At 42.2% G+C, this 23,685-nt stretch overlaps 1 protein-coding gene across 2 annotated transcripts in view; it reads right to left on the bottom strand.

The window, feature by feature from the left end:
* Window positions 1-23,685, bottom strand: part of EPB41L4A (erythrocyte membrane protein band 4.1 like 4A) — a 120,872-nt gene that overhangs the window by 34,345 nt on the left and 62,842 nt on the right. For both annotated transcript variants that reach the window (XM_072992463.2, XM_078386249.1), the window contains 4 exons: window positions 21,123-21,210; window positions 18,023-18,111; window positions 11,089-11,152; window positions 5,304-5,395 (listed from right to left, as the gene is read on the bottom strand). In XM_072992463.2, coding sequence (XP_072848564.2) covers window positions 5,304-5,395; window positions 11,089-11,152; window positions 18,023-18,111; window positions 21,123-21,210 — 333 coding nt within the window. The remainder of the gene's footprint in view (window positions 1-5,303; window positions 5,396-11,088; window positions 11,153-18,022; window positions 18,112-21,122; window positions 21,211-23,685) is intronic.

Genomic DNA, 23,685 nt, shown 5'->3' with positions numbered 1-23,685 from the left:
AGCAGGAGCGGGCAAGCCGCTCCAGTATCTTTGCCAAGAAAACTCCATGGACAGAAACAAAAGGCTAAAAGATATGACGCTGGAAGATGAGCCTCTCAGGTCAGAAGGCATCCAACATGCTACTGAGGAAGAGCGGAAGACATATACAGAGCTAATGAAGTGGTTGGGCCAAAGCTGAAAGGACGCTCAGCTGCGGATGCACCTGGAAGTGAAAGGAAAGTCTGATGCTGCAAAGAAAAAATACTGCATAGGAACCTGGAATGTAAGATCTATGAACCCTGGTAAGCTGGATGTGGTCAAACAGGAGATAGCGCCTGGAAGTGAAAGGAAAGTCTGATGCTGCAAAGAAAAATACTGCATAGGAACCTGGAATGTAAGATCTATGAACCCTGGTAAGCTGGATGTGGTCAAACAGGAGATATTTCCCTGGGCGTCAGGGAAATAAAATAGATGGGAATGAGCAAATTCAATTCAGACTATTGTGGGCAAGAATCCTGTAGAAGAAATGGAGTAGCCCTCATAGTCAACAAAAGTGTGGGAAAAGTTGTACTGGGATACAATCTCAAAAATGATAGAATGATTTCAGTATGAATCCAAGGCAGACCTTTCAACATCACAGTAGTCCAAGTTTATGCACCAACTATTGATGCTGAAAAGGCTGAAATTGACAAATTATATGAAGCCTTACAACACAATTCAGATTGCCAGAAGAAATGTCAACAACCTCCGATATGCAGATGATACCACTCTGATGGCAGAAAATAAGGAGGAATTAAAGAACCTCTTAATGAGGGTGAAAGAGGGGAGCACCAAAAATAGTCTGAAGCTCAACATCAAAAAAAAATAAGATCATGGCCACTGGTCCCATCACCTCCTGGCAAATAGAAGGGGATGATATGGAGGTAGTGACAGATTTTACTTTCTTGGGCTCCATGATCACTGCAGACAGTGACAGTAGCTACAAAATTAAAAGATGCCTGCTTCTTGGGAGGAAAGTGATGACAAACCTAGACAGCATCTTAAAAAGCAGAGACATCACCTTGCCGATAAAGGTCCGCATAGTCAAAGCTATGGTTTTTCCGGTAGCAATGTATGGAATTGAGAGCTGGACCACAAAGAAGGCTGACTGCTGAAGAATTTATGCTTTTGAATTGTGGTGCTGGAGGAGAATCTAGAGAGTTTCCTGGACTGCAATGAGAACTTAACCATCTTGAAGGAAACCAATCCTGAGTGCTCACTGGAGGGACAGATCCTGAAGCTGAGGCTCCAATACTTTGGCCATCTGATGAGAAGAGAAGACTCCCTGGAAAAGACCCTGATGTTGGGAAAGAGTGAAGACAAGAGAAGAAGAGGACGACAGAGGATGAGATGGCTGGACGGTGTCATCGAAGCTACCAACATGAATTTGACCAAACTCCGGGAGGCAATGGAAGACAGGAGGGCCTGGAATGCTCTGGTCCATGGGGTCATGAAGAGTCGGATACTACTTAGTGACTAAACAACAACAATAAAATTGTGACTTGTTGCAACTTATTCTAGTAAGAAACAGGATTTCAGCCAGTGTGTCCCCTGGAGTGTTAAGCTCTTTGCTCTTAGCAAATCAGTGGCATGTGGTAATACTAGTACATTATAAATAAGTAAGTAGCAAGATTTCTGTGAGTAAAAATGTGAGCCAATATTAGTCAAAATTAAGAATATCATAGTCCTCTTGAGGGAAGTCTTGTTTGAGCTGTGTCCACAGAATGCAATGGTTACTCATATGTAGGTTTGTTTCTTTGTTCATATTAAATAAATAAACAAACAAACAAACAAACGGTATGTCACAAACATTCTAAAAACAGATGTCACGGATTGTGTAAGCTCTTCAAATTACATAACATGCATAAAGCCCAGTAGATGGGGTCATGCCATTTTTCAATACAAACTATTCTTCTGCAGACATTTATAACAAAGTTCATTTGCAGAACTATAAAAAAAGAAAACTAACTGTCCACAGGGGTATTCTGAAATCCATTAAACTATCAATGCCCTTATGATTTTCATCTATCAGATTGTTTTTTGTATTTGTTTAATTAAAAATCAACCCTCCAATACACATTTCAAGCTACAAAAGTAGATGCACTGTAACATTCTTTTAATAAATACTGAGGATATATAAATTGGATATTTTAAATCAGTGGTTCTTAACCTTTGTTACTCAGATGCTTTTGAACTGCAACTCCCAGAAACCCCAGTCAGCACAGCAGGTGGTGAAGGCTTCTGGGAGTTGCAGTCCAAAACTCCTGAGAAACCCAAAGTTAAGAACCAGTGTTTTAAATGATATATATAAGCAGTATCTAAATACATGTGGCCAAACTCAGAATGAAAAGAGAAACAAACCATATTTTCTAATTCAGTCTGAGTCTATAATGTCTTCCTTTAGTACAGTAGGATCTCCATAGCCACTGGGGATTGGTTCCAAGTCCCCCCTCTAGATACTGAAAACTGTGGATAATAGTGAACAAGAGAGATAGAGATAGAGATAGAGATAGATAGATAGATAGATAGATAGATAGATAGATAGATAGATAGATAGATAGAGAGAGAGAGAGAGAGAGAGAGAGAGAGAGAGAGAGAGAGAGAGAGAGCACGGTAAAAGGAAAAAATATATTTTACATGCATTATCAGACCTGGCTACTAGAGGGTACCAGAGACCATGCTACGTATTCTTCACTAACAACTATATATAGCACGGTCTCTGGCTCCCTTTAGTGGCCAGTTCTGGTAATAAATTTGAAGATAGTTTTTTCTGGATTTTTTTTCTTTTAATGTTTTCAGACCACGGACAAGTGGAACTGTGCATATTGATCCTGTGGATACAGGTGTCCTATTGTACTGAGCTCTCCTTAAAACCTTTTTTCTGATACATGATGCTGTTTCTACATTTATTAGCCTGTTCTGTCTGGTTATTTATAAAGACATAAGGCATAGCACCTAACTTGTTTCATAAACAGAACAAAGCTCACCTTCACAGTGTCCAAACCTGCCTATTTTTTTCCCTATAGCCCTCCAAAATCTCCTGATAATTGAAGCAGCCCTTGGAGATGATGCAAAGAGTTGCAGATGGCAAGCAATTAATAAATACTGTTGCCTCTGTCATCTGAGTGGATTAACATTTTAGGATCCATGTCAAAATGAATACCCTTTATAAGATACAGTATTGTACAACAAAAATACTTTATTACTTCTTTTAAAAAACAACTGTTTTATTCCACTTTTAAAGACTAATTTGATGAACTGTAGCCCTCTTCTTCAGGTGCCCCAGTAAACATATAGACACATTTGATATGTGTGTCTTTGTGTGAACTGTAACATAAAAGCATATGGTACTAGCACTGTGGTGATGTCAACAGTTATCAACATCCCAATAATTTTTGCCTTTCTATTTCTATTACACTTCACATACACATAATACAACTATACAAATGTCCATCTACTCGAAGTACACTACAAACTGCATGCATCTAAAGAAGCAGGCTACATTCTAGGAAAACATATATTAAACAAAACTTGTTCAACTTTAATGTATCAAAAAATTCTGTTGCTTTGTCAGCAATAGACTAACATGGCTACCCTTCTGGAATTTATGTTTATATAAATTATAACATGGCTACCCTTCTGGAATTTATGTTTATATATATATATATATAAAAATTCTTTTGAATTAGAGAGTTGCCAACATTAGACACAGGGGTGTGTGTGTGTGTTCATATACACACACACCCGTGTCTAATGTTGGCAACTTTGTAATCCAAAAGAATTCAAACATGCACTGTGCTAACAAATATCAAATAACACTGCTAAGATAGATCATATATGATCTTTTCAAACAGGAAGAATTTTCTAGACTAAGCTATGTTTCTACTTATTTTCTTGTTGCTTATATAAGCAGTGGTTTACTGCTCTCTTCCCATTATTCATTATTCTCCAGTGTGAATTATGATGTTCCTTTAGCTAACACAGTGAATTGGAAACCAAAATGTGCCCTTTAGAACACCAAAGGCTGTTCTGTGTATGCAAAGACTGCTTTACACTTGCAATAAGAAAGAAAAAACCACTTCCCTCATACAAGCAGTAGTATAAAAACTGCTACAGAACCTAACCTTTAGAGTGAATTTTGCACAAACATTTCGAAAAGAAATCTGTTTGTTTAAACTATTACTGGCCCCAATATTCTTGTCTGGTTTTGCTGGCATAACACAAATGATGTAACTTTTAAAAGCAAATTGCTTCGAGTTAATAAATTGCTATGGACATTTTCTGTTGTGCACTGAGTGGTCCAGCTCTGCACACAGCAATAAGAATACAGTTGTGCCTCGCTTAACGAGCGCACCGTACAACAAAGAATCCGTATAGCGATCCCTTTTTGGGGATCGCTATACGGAGCTGCCCCAATTGCCGCACTCGCTTTGCGACGATTAGGGTGTCCGGCGGCCATTTTGGAGCCGCCGATCAGCTGATCGGCGGTTCCAAAATGGCCGCCGGACCGCGAAAACATCGCTGGAGGGGTAAGTTTTGGCGCCTATTGGAACGCATTAAACTAAGTTTAATGCGTTCCAATAGGCTTTTCCTGCCCCGTACAGCGATGTTTTCGCATAGCGAAGGTTAATCCGGAACGGATTAACCTCGCTATATGGGGCACCACTGTATAAGAACATAAGAAGAATCCTGCTGGATCAAGCCAAGGGCCCATCTAGTCCAGCTTCCTGCATCTCACAGTGGCCCCACCAGATGCCTCTGGGAGCACACGAGACAACGAGATATCTGTCTCCTGATACCCCTCCCCTGCATCTGGCATTTTGATTTCAGAACTTGAGGCAATTCACCTTTGAAAGCTATATCATTAACAAGAGGATGCTGGCCACTGTTGTCTGGATCTAAACCAGGAACAAGGAAACCAGCTGAAGCTATTGACCAGAATCTTGCTAAACTCCAACAGAACATAGTACTTTGTCAGCATGATCTTGTACGTACTGTTGCATAGATGACAATCACTCCATTACAACAAAAAGGGCTTCCACTCATGTTAAGAGATACTGTTCAGAAAATGCTGCACCATTGTGCAGGCAGTTTAATTGAACAGGATCCTGCTCTCTGTCTTTAATGTAACCAGGCCTATGTTAGATATATAAATATATCTTCCTTTTCAATTGCAGGACAAATGCTACAGTTAAATTCTAAAGTGCATCATCACCATGCCAATGTGTGTCTCTATCTTCTGCAATCATTCAGTGACCAGTTCTTCAGAGTAATTGTGTACCTACCTAAAGAATGTATGCTGTTCTACACAGCATTTCCACAAATGTTTGCATGCAGTTTTGCTGTGCGCTTCAAAGAAGAAGGAAGTTTCATTACACTGAAATAAAAAAAAATGGAAGTATTGAGAAAAAATATTCTGAGATAAAGGATTGGCATTTGAAAGTCTGAACATGAGATTATCAATTCTTTTTGTATGTAACAGAACTGCCACTCAAGACAATGGAATGAAATTGACTTCACATCCATTGATGTGATGCAATACATCTGAAAGTTTTTCTACCACAAAATATAAAACATTTTAACCTGCTGGTTAAACACATGCTTCAACAATAACTTTTTATAATCTCTTTTGGCACAAAGGTTAATCATATCAGAAAATATTGTATGTGCTTGAATTTTAAGTGCTGGCAAGTCACTTTTGTCTCAGGCTGAAAAACACATTGCATATGATTCAGATTTCCACATCAAACAGATGCTTTTCTAACAGTGAGGACATCCAGATGCTATGTATTTGGATGTATACCACTGCTGAGACTTTCCTAAATAATACACCTCTTGTTGCTTGGAAGTAAAATATCTTTCTGGACTTATTTCCCCCTTTGTCTTAATTTCCAGTAACTATTGTGTCCTATGCTATGGTTTAAACTTGCACATCACACTCATCATTGGTTCTGTTATGGAGATTGCCTACAACCACCAGAGGGTGTGTCATCACTCCTATAAAGGGGCTACACCTAAACTTCACACCCTCTTTGGGAAAACACACCCACTGTGCCCCATTCTCCCCCTCCCTGCTGATTTCTAGTGACCTGGTGTCTTTGCCATAGCAGACGAGGAGGTGGTGGTGAGGATTCCATCCATGCTACCTATTAAAATGAGTGCATTACACCAATTTTACACCAGTGATGATGATGTGGCCACCTGTTCTCTAGCTAGGCAGCAAGTGAGATGGTGTGATGACAAAGGGACTGGCACTGCCTCTGAGGGAACTGGCTGTAGAAGCTAATTGTAGAATAGGCTAAGGTCACGTCCACAAATGAAATGACTGGGTAGCTGCTTTATCTGTAAATCCCAGCCCATGTCCACTATTCATGCAGAAATATCTGAGGCAGACAACCACATGGTTGAAAAGCACAGCAGAGCAGCCCACGAAACAGCCATTTGATGAATCTCACCAGCTTTGTTGGAGAAAAAATACCTTCCCCATGGAATTCACAAATGCTACAATGGATGAAAGTGGGCATCACGTGGACACATTACCCCCAATATCACTAGAGAGGGGGACAAATCGCCATTTTGGCAATTCGCCCTGCTTCGTGATCTGTCAAAGTTGATGAATCACAAAGCATGAAGCTCCCCTCATGAACCAATGAAGAACGAATTTATTTGTCGATTTCTGGGGGGGGAGGGTTAGACAGCCAAAGGCTGCCTAAAAAAGAACCTACCCCCCATAGCTCCCACCCCCACTGTAATTGTTGCTGCCGCACCGCTGCCACACCCCTCACCGGCACACAGTAATCACTGCCGCCACTGCACTTCTGTGCCACCGCCATGGTCTCCAGCTGGCCTCCACAGCCATGGCCTGCAGTAAGGGACACTGGCTGCCCTTTCCAAAGATGGTGCCTGCGGCTTCATTTAGGGTAGGGAAGCTGCAGCCTCCATCTTCCCTTAGGCCAGGATTCCCTTAAGACAAGATAACCGCTCAGACCACTCAGTGCACAACTAATATTTAACAAATCAGAGATTTCTCACAAATATCGCGATCCAATTTTTTATTCATCCCCATGTCTAATTATCACCCATACACCAAGTTAAATCATGAAACAGGCCCAATTTGAATTTCCTCACTAATATAACAGGTACACATGTGAAGTTGTTTGTGTGGTGGTGGTTTAGTCTCTACACTGGCACAGTTTCTACACCAGAGGAATAAAGCTTAGCAAAGTAAATACCAGTTAATTCATGGAAGAAATTAAAGGTATTCACATAAGCAGGAATCCTTCTAAATGAATATTTTTATTTATTTAAAAAACTGTGAGGTGTGGTGTATACGCAGCAAATACTGGTGACACTGACAAATTATTGTAGTTTCTCCATGAAATCACATCCATCAGCCAGAGGAGACAACATAATTTTTAAAGAGGATTAGAAAAATTAGGAGTAAAGCACACATGCCAAAGAAACATGCTGGCTTCCCAGATGCTTTTCATGGTCAATTTAATTCAGTAAATGCCTGAAAAAAGGATCCAAATTTAGGAGAAGCTACTCATTAGACAGAACACATTTAACAAGTCACTGAATGAAAAACCTGTTATAAACAGGTTATATTCTTCTCTCACTCACACACATGGAGACATGCGTTAGAAAAACTATACCTTGGTTTCTATTATTCTAGGAACTTTTATAGTTTGTTTCATGTCCTTGCACCTGTTCCCCACCAGAAACACATTTCTTCATTCTTTCTTTTTAATCCATCATTCCAAATTAAGTTTTGTTGAGTTCCTCATACCTTCTGAAAAAAGCCTATTATGGCTGCCCAATTTTCAGTTCTCAGAATTTTCTTCCACACAATATAAGCTTCTAAATGTATCTGAATGTAACTTTAAACAACAATGCATGTATACATACACACATATATGCAAGTGTGTTGTAACAGTTCATAACATGCATACAATAAGCACACACCATGGCACAGTTCCAAATTTTCCTTTAAAAAGATCCACCATAAACCCAGCTACAAGCAGCAACCTGGACACAGAGACAAAACAAGGGGTGCCAGCTAACGGCCAACAATACAGACTCTGGTTGGCAATCCTAAATGCAGCGGCCAAGAACAATATCTAAGCCAGATCTGCCTGAAGCTAAGACTTCCCAAGACAGCAACCCACAAGTCTGATTCCCAAGAGCCTATCATCCCCACTCTTTAGATATTCATACCCAACTACTACTTTCTTTAAAAGGCATTGATCCTGTAGGAAAAAGGGTGGAGCTGGAGAAAGAGAGAGGTCAGCCTTCAAGAAAATACAATTACACCAGTCTTCCTCTTGCTGATCTGTCCAAGGTACTGAAAGGCACCTCTCAGACTGCTTTTGTTCTCTGGTCCACAATTCTTTGGATGAAACTTGCAGCTCCTGTCTGTGTATTATTGTTGTTGTTGTGTAGTCATTAAGTTGTGTCTGACTCTTCGTGACCCCATGGACCAGAGCATGCCAGGCCCTCCTGTCTTCCACTGCTTCCCGGAGTGTGGTCAAACTCATATTGATAGCTTCGAAGACACTGTCCAAACATCTCGTTTCTCTGGGAACTGTTCTTCAATTGCCCTGGTCTCAATCTTTTTGAATGTGTATTAGCTTCACCACTTTTTATTGCTTTCTGAATTTTTTGAACTTACATATACAGTGGTGCCTCGCACAACGAGGTTAATCCGTTCCAGATTAACCCTCGCTGTGTGAAAACATCGCTGTACGGATCAAAAAAAGCCATTGGAACGCATTAAACTTAGTTTAATGCATTCCAATAGCAGCTTTACTCACCGTACAGCGATGTTTCTCCGATGGCCGGCAGCCATTTTCGCGCCCTCCCCTCGCTTAACGAGGGCGCAAAAACGCTGCGCGTGGCCATTTTGGGGCTTCCGGCGGCCATTTTGAAGCCGCCTAACAGCTGATCGGCGGGTCGCAAAGCAAACCGCTTACCGACCTTCGCTCTGCGATTTTGAGCCATAGGGGCCGTCAGTGTGCTATCGCATTTGCGATCGCTAGAACGGCCCCGTTGTGCGGATTCGTCATTCTACGGTACACCCGTTGTGCGAGGTACCACTGTATAATCTTGTTGTCACGATTCTATATGGGACAGAGAGGTCCACACAAACTACTTAATCACATGACCCTGACTTACCTGGTGTGGGTAATTTCCACAGGATCAGTGGAATCCTGCACTCTGAGCCACTCTGAAAATTGTGTGCTCCAGGGAACACCAGAACTCACAAGGTTGCACACTTTAATCTGCACATCAAACTTTGCCAAGTAGGAAAAAAATACCCTCAAATGTAAAAGTATTGAATAAATACCCAAAGTAAGACCTGGAAGTAATACCAACAAAATCCAGTATTCCCAAAATAACCAGACTGTTGTGAAAGTTTCATTGTTTTATTAAAGATGTTGTGAAAAGTCAAAAAAGAGTTGTCTGTGCAGACAATTTATGAGAAAGTGGCACAAAATACTAATCTGTACTAAAGTAATTGATGGGACTTCACTATTTCTGCCTCTCCTTCAGATACAGTAGACGACTGACGGTTTTATTTGTTTGTCTCACTTTAAATTGCCAATACAATAAAGAAAATAAAGCCTATCATCATCATAGGGCAAGCTGTAATGATATGGGCACTACATTTCTTCTCTAAAATCACAAATGACAACAGGGTATAGTTCCTTGAATTGGGTACAAGCTTGATGTTCTGTTCTCAGGCTGCAAGTGTTCAACCAGCCAAAAATCTTGCTGGGGAAGGATGCTATATCTTGTTGCAGAGGGAGTCCAGCAAGCCAGGCTGGGCTGGAACACAAAGGAGGAGTAACTAGTAATTCAAGAAAGCAGACAGCAAGAACAGTCATGACGCAGGCCGAGGTTGAGCCATAAATCTGAGTCTGACAGTTTTATCAGACTAAGCAAAGAATATCCAGAAGAGAATCAGTAGGGCATCAAGGCCAGGTTACCAGATTACCAATCAGACAGGAATCCAACAAGGAGGCAGCATAAGAGATAACAAGTTACTAAACAGAGTAATTCACAGTGAGACAAATCAGGAAGCAGGACTTCACTATCGGCTTTAGGGGAATTCACAAAAAATATTCTCAGTATTTTCTCCAGCTGCAACCAAGCTGAGCTGGGCTGTGTTCAGCCCAGGACACAGGTGCAGGTTTTCTATAAATCATGTACATAAAGGAGAAGAGGACCCCTTATTCTTGAGAAGGCTTCTATCCTCAAAGAAGCTCTTCTTTGTAGCTGGCTTTTTTTCAAATACCACTGCCAATCTACAAATCAGTCAACATCCCTCATACTACAAACAGCAGTTTTGCCTTTCTCAAACTTTCTCAAACTTTCATGTTTCCCATTAACTACTGAAAATAATTCCAAAGCATTAACAGACAACTTTATTGTAAGCATAAATCATACATACGCGTGGCAACACTTCCATGTAATCTAAGAAGACTCTGCAGTTTCAGAGGATGCAGATAAAGTGGCAGTACTATAGGAACCTGACTACTCAAGCCTCAAACCTAACCAATAAACAGATGCAGAAATGATAAACAAAGCATTTTCTTCTCATTTCTAAATCCTCTCTCACAACTATAATTAATGAAATTAAAGTGGATTTTGTTTCAGTCAAATTGATTTTAAAAAATCATCATTAAAAAATTTTAAAAATTGTTTTTTTTGTTTTAAATCTTAATTTAAATCAATTTTTTTAAAAAAATCATTGATTTTTATTCATCCTGAAACAGATACATTTTCTGCCTGAGCCCAACTGTTACTTCTAACGAGAGTAGACCCTATGAATGTATGGGAACCTGATAGGTCGACATTTGTACAGATTTTACTAATTAACTGGGTCTAACAAATGAATTTATACCTAAATCCTTGTTTTTTTTCTAAAAATGTTTCCCGCTCATTACATTTTTAGGAATACTGTGTGTATGTTGATCATATTCTATTTAGTGAGTTTAGTCCTTATAAGGATGTATAGCAGCATGTGCTTAATCAGCTCTATTTTAAGCTACAAAAATGCAAACTTACATCTTTCCCCAGAACTCTCAGTTCAAATTGAGCTTCTTTGAAATGGATCTTTGTAATTCTAGGCCTAGGAGATAGAAAAATACAAATGTATCCATGGTGAAATCATCAAATATATGCAGTAACTGGGGGGGGGGGCAAGAGTTACCTAGAAAAGCAGCCCAACAACACTTTGTAAACCCAAGTACAGTGGTGCCTCACTTAATGACGAAATCCGTTCCAGGAAAAAGACGGGTTACTTACCTGTAACCATGGTTCTTCAAGTGGTCATTCTGTGAATTCACACAACAAGGGTTAATCAGCGCCAGCGATGATCTCCTCGGAACGTTCTAGAGCTTAAATAAAAGAAACAAAGTTGTAGGTCATTCATACTGCGCATGCTCCTCCCACCCCCTCCTCAGTTCCATTTATCCGCCACTAGAACCTCAGTACACTGAGCAGAGCAATAATGTAAATGCCAGTGACGGATAGTGGGGAGGCAGGGTGGGATTGTGTGAATTCACAGAATGACCACTTGAAGAACCATGGTTACAGGTAAGTAACCCGTCTTTCTTCATCGTGGTCTTCTGTGAATGCACACAACAAGGGTGACTAGCTAGCTACTCACCAGGCGGAGGGACGTCACTGGAGTACAGATGTTAATACTGCTTTCCCGAAGGACGCCTCTTTCCGAGCTCTCAAGTCCAGTCTGTAATGGGCAACAAACGTAGAGACGTTAGACCACGTGGCAGTGCGGCAAATATCCGGGACATCAATGCCACGTAGCAGAGCGGTAGATGAGGCCACTGCCCTCGTAGAATGAGCTCGAAGTCCATCAGGAGGAGTCTGGTGCGTAAGCTGATAGGCTAGTGAGATTGTGGAGACTAGCCACCTGGACAAGGTGGACGGTGAAGCTGGTAGCCCCTTTTTTGAACCAAAGTAACACAGGAAAAGCCTAGTGGATAAACGGAATTGCTTTGTCCGAGAAACATAAAAGGCAAGGGCTCTTCTAACGTCCAACATATGAAGCATGCGCTCAGTATCATCAGACGGATTCGGAAACAAGGTAGGTAAAATCAAGGGTTGATTCAGATGGAACTGAGAAACAACCTTAGGAAGAAAGGAGACATCCGTATGCAGAACAACTTTCTCCTTAAAAAATTGAAGATAGGGTTGATCCACCCGAAGCGCCGCCAATTCACCAGCCCTGCGGGCATACGTAATGGCCACTAGAAAAAGGGATTTGAGAGATAAAAGTTTTAAGTCACATGTAGCCATTGGCTCAAAAGGAGGTCTCATGAGGGCATGCAGCACTAATTGCAGGGACCACTGAGGTACAGGTAACTTAGTTGGAGGCCGAAGATTCACTACACCCTTTAAAAAGTTCCTAACAGTCGGATGTGAGAACAGACGAGAAGCCGACGAACCAGGCGGCTGAAAGGAAACAATCGCCGCTATATAAACCTTCAAAGTAGAAACAGAAAGGTTAAAGTCGAAAAGATAACGAAGAAAAAGGAGCAACGTAGACAAGCTGACTGGAGAAGCAACGAGTCCTCTAGAAGCTGTGAATTTCAAAAAACCTTTCCATTTGTAACTATACAGTTTCGCGGTGGATGGTTTTTTGGACATGACTAGAATTTCCCTTATCTGCGGGATATCCTCCACGCAGTTAGGTGAAGGGTTTCTAAGTCCGGGTGAAGTATCTTGCCCGCATCCTGTGTCAAAAGATGAGGATGAAGAGGGAGCCGGACCGCCTCGTGGGACATCGACATCAACCTGTGGAACCATGGCTGGCGGGGCCAAAAGGGTGCTACAAGGATGGCGTCCGCTCCGTCGTACTGGATCTTGAGTAAGGTCCTCTGAACTAACGGAAACGGCGGGAACAGGTAAACTAAACCCATGGTCCACCTTATCATGAAAGCATCCCCGGAGGACCCGACTCCCCGTCCGGCTCTGGATGCATAAAGAAGACACTTCTTGTTGTGAGTGGTAGCAAAGACATCGATGACCGGGGTGCCCCAGCGGCGACATAGGAACTGGAATACGTTGTCGTCGAGTTGCCACTCGTGTGTCTGCGCCACGCGGCGACTCAATTCGTCTGCTATCGTGTTGTCCTCCGTTGCAATATGCACAGCCACTGGAAAAACATGGTGTTTGTAGCACCATTCCCATAGCATCACCGCAAATAACAGCAGGGACTTCGAACGTGTTCCGCCTTGCTTGTTCACATAGTACATGGCCGTGGTGTTGTCTGTGGCTATCTGAACACCACGGCCGTGTACTAGCGGCAAGAACGTCTTGAGTGCTTTGAGGATGGCAAGGACCTCCAAATGATTGATGTGAAGTGACCGCTCCTCTGAATTCCACAACGCATGAATCCTGTGGTGGCCACAATGCGCACCCCAACCCACCGGGCTCGCATCTGTGGTCACCTGTACAGTGAGTTGAAGCTGCCGAAAGGGTCTCCCTATTTTCAGGTGTGGAGGGTAGGTCCACCACTTGAGCTGTGAGGCAAGCTCCTGAGTGACTAGAACCCTCTTGTGTGGATGATCTGTCTCCGGATTGAACAGGGACAGGAGCCAGACCTGAAGGGATCTGAGTTTTAGTCGGGCATGGGCCAACCCTGGTGTTGTTGACGCCATGAGGCCAAGCAGATGTTGGGCGTGTCTTGCTGACACGGTTGTCCCTGGGCGAAATTTTCTTATTGCCTTGCGTATCTTTCGACGTCTTTCTGCTGGAAGAAAGATGCGCCCCTTCCTCGCATCGAGCCTTGCTCCGATGTAACTTATGACCTGAGATGGAGTAAGATGCGACTTTCTTAAGTTGACTGTGAGTCCTAGATTGCGTAGAACATGAAGGACGTATGCTTTGTCTTGCAGGGCCTGACGTCTGGACTTGGAGACCACTAACCAATCGTCTATGTACGGGAACACCTGGACCCCGTTGAGACGAAGGTAAGCCGCGACTGGAGACATGCATTTTGTGAAAGTTCTGGGAGCCGTAGCCAAGCCAAACGGGAGGGCAAGAAATTGGTAAATGGCATCCTGAAACAGAAACCTGAGGTACTTCCGATGTTGAGGGTGAATCGTAATATGAAAGTAAGCGTCCTTTAGGTCTATGACAAGAAACCAATTGCCCTTTGTTAAGAGGTGAATTATTTGTTCCAGAGTGACCATCCGGAATTTTCGTGGACAGAGGTAAGTATTGAGCAGTCGTAAGTCCAAAATCGGTCTGATGCCGCCGTCTTTCTTGGGAACGGCAAAATACTTTGAATAAAAGCCGTTCCTGACGTCTCTTGCTGGTACCCTTTGAATGGCTCCTTTCAGAAGAAGGGAATGAACTTCCTCCTCTAGAGCAGGGTCGAATGGTGTAGGAAGAACCTGCCCTAGAGGAGGGTAGTCGAGAAACTCCATCAGATATCCGTACTGAACAATGTTTAGTACCCAAGAATCGTTTGTAATAACGGACCAATTTTTTAGATACGGAGAAAGCCTTGTTGTATGATAAAGCGGAGCTGAGATGACTGGGTCAAAGGTACTGTTTTGATTTCTTGACAGGTTGTTTGAATCCCTGACGGCGCTGGGAATGCTGAGAGCGGTAAGTATTAGAAGAAGAAGCAGTATTGGAAGACCTAGCCTGCGACTGAGGCTTAAACTGTTTGAACTGAGAGCCTTGTCCATATTGGCTGTAAGGTTTCTTCCATTGGTACCTGTTGAACTTCGGTTGGGGCTGAATATAATAAGATTTGGCAGTCTTTTTTGCCTTGTGTAATTCCTCCAAGTGGGAGTCGGTCTTTTCATTAAAAAGACCAGAGGCGTCAAATGGCAAATTTTCAACTTTCACCTTGACATCATCCAGAATATTGGCAGCTCGCAGCCAGGCGTGCCTACGGAGAGTAACAGCCGACATTAAAATTCTAGCTGCAGCTTCTACAGAATGTCTAGTAGCTATACGAAGATACTTTGAAACAGTCTGAGCTTCCTCGTAGGTATTGAGAAAATCTTGTCTGATATCCTCAGGTATTAACCGCAAACCCGGCAAAGTTTTTAGCCATAATTGCTTTTGATAAGCTCCCAGAGCAGTTTGGTAATTCGCCACTCTGAGAATAAAAGCGATCAGAGAATAAATCTTCCTGCCAAGAACTTCAAGCTTTTTCCCCTCCTTATTAGTGGGGGTAACGTGCGACTTCCCTGTTGGTCTGGTGCAACTAGTCTCAACAATCAAGGAATTGGGTATAGGATGTTTCAGGAGAAACCTGGAATCCTCCCCAGACACACGATAAAGATTCTCAGTGCGCCGAGATAGTGCAGGCGTCGTAGAAGGTTGATCCCAAAAATCCTTGATGATAGTAGTAAGAACAGAAAGGTAAGACAGAGTGGGAGGAGGAGACCGTTCACTATTAATATCTCCAAAAATGAGATCCTCCTCTGGAGGAGCTGGTGTGTCCATTTGTAGTTTAAGGACCTTGGCCATTCGTGCGAGCATCTGTGAGTAAGATGAGAAGTCTTCCGACGGAGAGGATGCATGGGGGTCACCCGTGTCGGATCCCACAGTGTCACCCACTGGCAAATCCTCCTTGTCCTCTGGAGGAGGAGGTTCCTCCTCAGAATCAGAAAAACTGTCCGAAAAGGGAACCCCTTCTTCTGATAAGGAAGAATGTCCTTTTTTGCGAGCTCGAAGCTCAGGTCGGAAATCCGCTGTAGAAAGACGCTGAGGGTCGGCGGCGACAGACGTCACAGATGAAACAGGGGCAGTAACACCCCTGGGGTGGTCGGTAAGCAGAGCAGGTCGCGGAAGCTCCTCGACGTCGAAGTGGTGACGGCGTCGGTGCTTCCTTGGTGGAGATGAAGACGAGGAGGAAGAAACATAGATGTATTTTGCCCTCCTTCGGCGTCGACGCCTGTCCTGCGAAGTCGAGGGCGAAGAGGAGGTGTAGCGCCGCCGGTGTCGACGTCGATGCTTCCTCGGCGGGGAGGATGACAAAGACGAGTCATCTGACGAGTGACGTCGGCGCCGAGAATGGCGAAGGGGTGATCGATGCCGTCGCTTGGAAATATGTTTAGTTTTGCGAGACCTCTTCCGCGGCGGCGGCGGCGGTGTCGAGGAAGCCGAAGTGGAGGAGTGAGCCGAAGACGCCCGCCCGATAGACTCAGGGCTGTTGGGCGGAGACACCAAGCTTGCGGTGGCTGCAGCAAGCCGAATAGGTGTTGGGGAGGCGGTCCCCGGGATCCTGGGTGGCTCAGACTGTCCTGGGGGTAGAGAAGCGGATACCCCAAACAAGGACTCCTTGTCTTGTGAAGGCTCCTCCAATGCAGGGGAACGTAGGGAGGGCGAGACGGAAGGTAACTCCTCTATCGTTCCCAAGCGCTTAACAGCTCTCTTTTTTGTCTGCTTTACAGGCTTATTCTTCACAGACTTAGAAGAGGACGGCTCCTTGGATGAATTTTTATCAGGTTTGTCTGTAGCCCTCTTAGAAGCCTTAGAGGCAAGAGGTTGAGGCAGATTACTTGAGGTGGACGGAGAAACTGCCGCACCGGGAAGCTCCATAAGGGACGGCTCTGAGGCAGCCAACGCAGCGCTCCAGAGATGAAATTTTAAGCGCTGCTGGCGAGCACGGAGGGCTGGCTTAGTAAAAGCCCTACAATGCCTGCAATCCTGGGGAGAATGGGATTCCCCGAGACAAAAAAGACACTTTTCGTGCCGGTCCTGGAAGGGGAGCTTTCTATCACAGCTTATGCACCGGCTAAAGGGACCGGAGGGGGACATAAGCTGAAACCGCACCAACGCCCTGCAACGGAGACCGTTGAAAAGGGCGGGAAAAACCCGAGCTCGCCAAACAAGGGAAAACCAGAGTTCAAAGTCCACAAACCGAGCCAAGTCAGGACAGGAGAGAGTAGAATAGCCGAATTGCCTTGCCAAGGGTCAAAAAAGCCAAAAAAACCAGAGAATAGTAAGCGAAATAACAGAGCTCTAGCTGAAGAGAACCAGTTCGTCCGGCGGAGAAATGGAACTGAGGAGGGGGTGGGAGGAGCATGCGCAGTATGAATGACCTACAACTTTGTTTCTTTTATTTAAGCTCTAGAACGTTCCGAGGAGATCATCGCTGGCGCTGATTAACCCTTGTTGTGTGCATTCACAGAAGACCACGATGAAGAATCGCCGTTAAGCGAAAACATCGTAAAGCGAAATACTGTAGAAAACCCCATTGAAACGCATTGAAACCCGTTCAATGCATTCCAATGAGGTAAAAACTCACCGTCCAGCAAAGATCCTCCATACGATGGCCATTTTTGCTGCCTGTATAGCGAGGAATCCATCCCTAAACACAGCGAGGAGCCATTTTAATTACCCGGCGGCCATTTTGAAACTGCCAATCAGCTGTTCTACAAACATGTTTTGCGAAGAATCGGTTCCCGAAGCAGGGAACCAATCATCGCAAAGCGAAATTCCCCCATTCAGACCATCGTTGTGAAGCGGATTCATCGTAATGCGGGGCAATAGTAAAGCGAGGCACCACTGTATGTTTATATTACTGATGACGGTCAATAGCTGTTATCATACAAGCAGAAAAGTAAATCAATAATCTGATCTGTTTCTCTGTGGCAGGTGTATACAAAATGTGTTCTTCTTAATGATCTAGTGTTATAAATGGCTCCTAATAACATTTTGCTGTATATGTGTTCATTGCTAAGGCAGTTTCTCTTCTGCCTGATAAACACAGGAGGTGTGATCACCATGTGACCATCCAGAAGCTGTTGACATGTAACCCCCTTTTCCCATTACTACTGGCAATGCTGATTATAGCAGATGAGAAAGCCACACATCCCCACCCTTCAGTAGATGATACAGATACTTAAATGCATTTCTATGTGGATACAAAACTGTGAAACTATAGATAAATATATTAATGCACGAGGCAGTATTTGCTAAACTCTGTCACTCTTATTTGATTACTTACCAGAAATACTTTCCCACTTGCTTTTTATTCTTGTACACAACCACTCCTACCGGAGTTAATCCTAGAAAATACTCAGATCTGTTTTCACCCTGGAAAATAATGTTAAATTCACATATATAAGTAAGCACACATTTTAAAAGAGTTTCCTATCCTTTTAAGAAGACTGTTAGATCCACTGTGGAGATAGATACACACAGTGGAAAATACTCCCTAACCCGGCATTTCCAAAGGCAAGAAAAAAAGAACATCACACATTATGACACCTATTGTCCTCTATATTTAAGGAACTTTCAACACAAACATTAAACTCAACTCCTTTGTAACAGTGAGCTACTAATTATCCATGAGTTCCTGTTACTTTGAACTTTTGAAGGGCCATACCCAGATTCTTGGTCTTACTTTTATATTTCTTGCCTGAACATATGCTTCGTAATAAAATCCTTTCATCTTGTAATGACACTTAAGACTAAATCCCTCAGATTTGTAATCCATATTATTCTTTCAGCATCGTTAATTGCCTTTTATATGGAAATGAAACCACATTCTTCCACAGGAAGTCGTCTTAATCCATGCATCTCTTAAGTAAGTACTGCTGTGGATTTAAATTTTGTTTTTAAAAAAGGAAAAGGGGCTGTGACTTATGGATGTGATTACTGCTTTAGGAAGCAGTAACAGCAGTCTTCTTAACCATTTCAGGAGGGTGGCTGATGTGGTGCAGAATTTAAGCAACTGCAAGGCAGGCTCCGAGCTCCTAAATGAGCCCAGCCTCCTATGCCATGGGGCAAACGGCTTTTGAAACGAAAGGCAAAACCAACTTGTGTCATACCATTAGAGCTTGCTAGTCGAATGAAACAAATCAACAAGGTAGACAACAATTTCTTGTGTGACTACGAACCTACAGTTGTCCATGCTGTCAGAAAACAAACAAATTACAGTGGTGCCTTGCTTTACAATTGCCCCGCATTACGACAAAACCCCATTACGATCGCAAAATGATGGTCTGAACAGGGTTTTTTCGCTTTGCGATGATTGGTTCCCTGCTTTGGGAACTGATTCTTCGCAAAACGACGATTTTCCTACAGCTGATTGGCGGTTTCAAAATGGCCACCGGGTAAATAAAACAGCTCCCCACTGTGTTTAGGGACGGATTTCTCGCAAGACAGCCACCGAAAATGGCCGCCCTATGGAGGATCTTCGCTGGATGGTGAGTTTCCAGCCCATTGGAACACATTGAAGGGGTTTCAATGCGTTTCAATGGGCTTTTTATTTTCACATTATGACGTTTTTGTTCTACAGCAATTTTGCTGGAACGAATTAATGTCGTAATGCGAGGCACCACTGTATAAACATTGGCCCTCCCTTCTCAAGCCACCTGGTTTGTGATGGCTGAGTGGGAATTCTACCTTTCACCTTCACCTCCACTGCCCTCTTATTCTTTCAGCAGCATTCCTTCCCAAATCAAGTGTACAAAATCAGATGTTACAATGCCATTAGAGGAACAAAACACGCCATCTTTCTTGCAGTCCTTTCATAGCACTGTGCTTGAGAAACTAGATTAAAACGAAGTGTGTGACTAGATGGGGATTTGTCCTGCTGTTTGGTCCACTTTGGGGACTTGCTAGTTCCCAGTTACCTCATGACATAATTGCTAGAAGGGAAAAACCCATCTCCAGGGCTTTCTTACTCACACATTCTTGGCTCCCTGTCAAGGAGCTACTCTTCTTTTTGGTGCAGGTAGGGTAGCTCTGTTTTGGTTCGGTTCCAGTACATGCAATTGCTGGATGGCTTCCTTTCAGTTTATCAGTATCATTAAGTGGCTTAAGCAGACACTCAACAATACTGAAAAATTAAAAACTTCCTCTGTTCCTCCATGGAGAGGGAGAGGGAGAAATCAAAAGTTATTGTGTGTTCCCCCCCCCAAGCCTATAGAGGGCTGTGTTAATGTGTTATATCTTTCAAGAAAAAAAATTAAAAATTACAAACATCTTTTGAGAAGGAGGAGCAGAAAGGAGTGGAAAAGAAGGGTATGTGTCTTTTTCGTTTGTTTTTCCCCTTTAAGAGAGATAGGCCAAATTAGGTCGAGTGAGGTGAAGTGTGGTTTCTGACCCAAAGCCAACCAGTCCTAGCACATGGATCCAAGGATTGCACCAACTGGCACACCATGCTTCATAGCAACCTTAAGCAGCCCCATCTTGGCAAGGCCAACTTGGCCATAAAACCTTAAGCTGATGTCTAACTCCTGAGGAAACCATCACAGAGCAAACTAATTTGCAAGTTGCAGATCAGAAAAGTTCTGGGGATTACAGTCAGATGGCTTTTAACACAAGGAATTGCTGCTTCTAACAAGTCATTTTATGCATCTAAAGTGCCTGTACAACTTCCATTCTGGAAGTTGTAACCCAGTATATCTGAATAGTTCTATAAGGAATGTAAACCTAGGAATGCCTGAAAACACTCCATATCAGTACAGTAGGAGAAGGGAATATTTACTTCCTATATACTCGGGTATTATATATGAAGGATCCTTATAAGGCTAGGCATGTACTTCATGTGTTATCTGCTGTGACTGCCCTTGCCTGATACTCCAGTGTAGACCACAGAGGAACAATCTTCCTCATAGTAAGAGTATCATGGAATCATCAGGTTGTTCGGCTGGGAGACATTCCAAGTTAGTCATCAAATAAAATACCCTTACTAAGGAAGGTAAAACATCCCATCCACCTTCCAAACCTCGTATGAATCAGGAGAGTCCACTCTATGGGTAGTAGGACATTACTCATGTTCTATCACCCATAGGCGATCTCCATTTTAAAACTGTTTCTGTTACTCAGAACACTTTGTTTGAGCTTAGAGAAGTTATCTTTTTTTACTGTATCTCCAAAAATCTCCCTAGCTAGTATGGCCATGTTAGCCAGATTTTGTGACAACATTTTACATATTCAAGTTCTGCACGTTGTGTACATCAAACCACATAGGGAGCTCCTGGATCTGCAGGCACTTGCAGTTACCAGCTTCATATCTTAGTCATTTAAATCCCAACAGAGATTAATGAATTGTGGAGATAGTTAGCAAAGCTTTTATTTTTCAAAAAAATGCTTACATAAACAGGATGAAGGTCAACTCCATACATTTCAAGAGTCTTCGCTACTCCTAGGTAATTCAATTCAGCCTCAGCTGGAACTTGGCCCCTGTTTAATATAACAATGTTAAATGTACCTAGTCAACTGAAATAGGGAAATATTTCAGAAGTCATACTTTCTTGCAAAGGTGAGGAATACTGACTTAGTTTTGATTCATACATACTCTCTTTGACATGCAGACGATGTAAGATGATGTAATGTAATAACTAGGACCATAATTAGCTCAGCCTCCATTCCACACCCTACTTTCTTGGAGGAAGGAGAGAAACTGCAAAAAAGGATCTCGAAGGTCTAGGTTCATGGCTAATATTATTTGCACAAAGAAAGGACCACTGAACCAGGGCATAAGCAATCATTTTTCTGAGGCTCATTTGCACACTTGCTACAGGTAAAAGCTTTGCAGCAAGTCTGAGTTTGCATTTGGTAAGTATGCTGTAAGATCCTTAGCTAAAGCCACAGGATTCTGCATGATTAAACCACTTCCGTGACACACTACTTATTATATGAGCAGCTGATTTTTTTTTTGCACTTGCATAAAGAGACATAATGCATCTCCATGTGCAAGTGGAAGTCAGGTTTTTGCAGCAGCAATTTATGCAAGCACAACAGCAAGCTCGGGAATTCAGCATTATGACCCTAGTCAAGTACTTATTTTGACCAGCATTCAAGAGGATACCAGCCAAAATATCTATCCCAGCTACGACAGCCCAAACTATTTACCACTTCAGCAGCAAAAGATTTTGTTTGCATTCTTGTGCCCATATTTTGACTCAATGGTTGTAATAGATTTAAGGAACACAAACATGCAGAATGGTAGGCTTTGTTTTTTATAAAAAGTGTGTTCTAAGGGGAAAAAGACAATAAAGTACAAGTGGTTTGCGACTTTGTAGGTTTTCTAAACATGACATTAGAAAGCTATCAAGAACGTTGTGACTTCTACTGAGGACTGTCCCTCTCTAGAAGTATTTGTTTCAATAAGGACTTAGATTTAGATTAGATAAGGACTGCATCAGCGGAAAAAATGACTGAAAAAAGAATATGGATGTTAATATAAATGCCACCCTGACACATGTACACCCAGTTGACAGCAGATGCAGTTACCAAAGACAAAATTATTATGTATCCCCTGCTGTAAGGTATCTGTGACCTTCAGTTGACTCCACCTCACAAATATAATGCAAATTTAACAAATTAATCTTTTCACAACAGTTCATTACCAGCATTTTCACACCGGTTCTCAACTGACACCCTCCCTTGTTCACTTTGTAGGTATGCATGAATTACTTAGACATGCCTTGCCAGCTCACAAATTCTGCCCATCACCCTCTCTCCTGCTCAAGAATAAAAACCCCAGTGTTTTCCAACTTCTGCAGATATTGGCATGGAGTGCTGCAATTATTCTTATCATCTGACTCTACTCTCTAGTTATTTGGCTCCACAATCCACAAATTATCACCTAACTCATTTCTCAAACATGTATTTCTCCCCCTCTTCTCTCTCACCATTCTCAATTAAAATATGCAAGATTCTGCCAAGCTATGTTGATTGACAAATGGATTAATTTATACATTATGAGCACTACAAGGTTTTTGCAAAGAACTCTCTTGCTGTAACGTCTTTCTTCATTCCTAGCTCTCTTACTAACAGTAGGTGTTATGCTCCTATGCACACACTTACATAATTTATCTGCATCTTTTTCTATTTAATTGTTGTTTTTATTTGTTTGTCCACAATATATTGTGAGCTGCCGTGAGCAGACTCCTGTCTAGAAGGGCGGGATATAAATAAATAAATAAATAAATAAATAAATAAATAAATAAATAAATAAATAAATAAATAAATAAATACAGTGCTATATGTTACATACATACATACATACATACATACATACATACATACATACATACATACATACATACATACATACATACATAAAATTTATACATGCTACATAACAACCGCAGGCACAGTAACATATAGCACTGTTTTTGAGAGGTGCATGAAGAGTTTTTAAGTAAAATTAACAGTTTCTCACAATATTTAAAAGACAAATTGACCATCATGAGAAAATTCACTTTTTCACTACATCTTTTACTGTTAACAAGGGGCTAACATTGCTGGTTTCAATGGCAACAAATAAATGCTATTAAAAGGAAGTATTATCTATTGTGAACATTATCTGGGAGGGAGTGCAGGCCTCTTTTTTTAGTACAGTATTACTAAATAGATATATTTATGTTACAGCCAAACAATTTTTTAAATTGAGGTGGGGAAATAGGGTGCTTTTTAAATTCAGAACTCAAATTACACCTCTCCCAATTCACTATCACCTACATGTTTTACCTGACCTCCCATTATTACCACCACCACAGAAACATAACCTTGTATTTCTTTCTTTTAATTTCAAGTAGCCATGTAGGGCGTAACAAATTTAGTTTACATAACTCATGAGTAGAAAGCACCAAAAATATCTGACAGATTGCTCATGAATTTAACAAAGAACAACACTGAACATTTTAATGA

The sequence above is a fragment of the Pogona vitticeps genome, chromosome 2, assembly GCF_051106095.1.
Source record: "Pogona vitticeps strain Pit_001003342236 chromosome 2, PviZW2.1, whole genome shotgun sequence".
In the NCBI taxonomy this organism is placed as follows: domain Eukaryota; kingdom Metazoa; phylum Chordata; class Lepidosauria; order Squamata; family Agamidae; genus Pogona; species Pogona vitticeps.
This window is presented reverse-complemented; position numbering and strand designations above follow the sequence as displayed.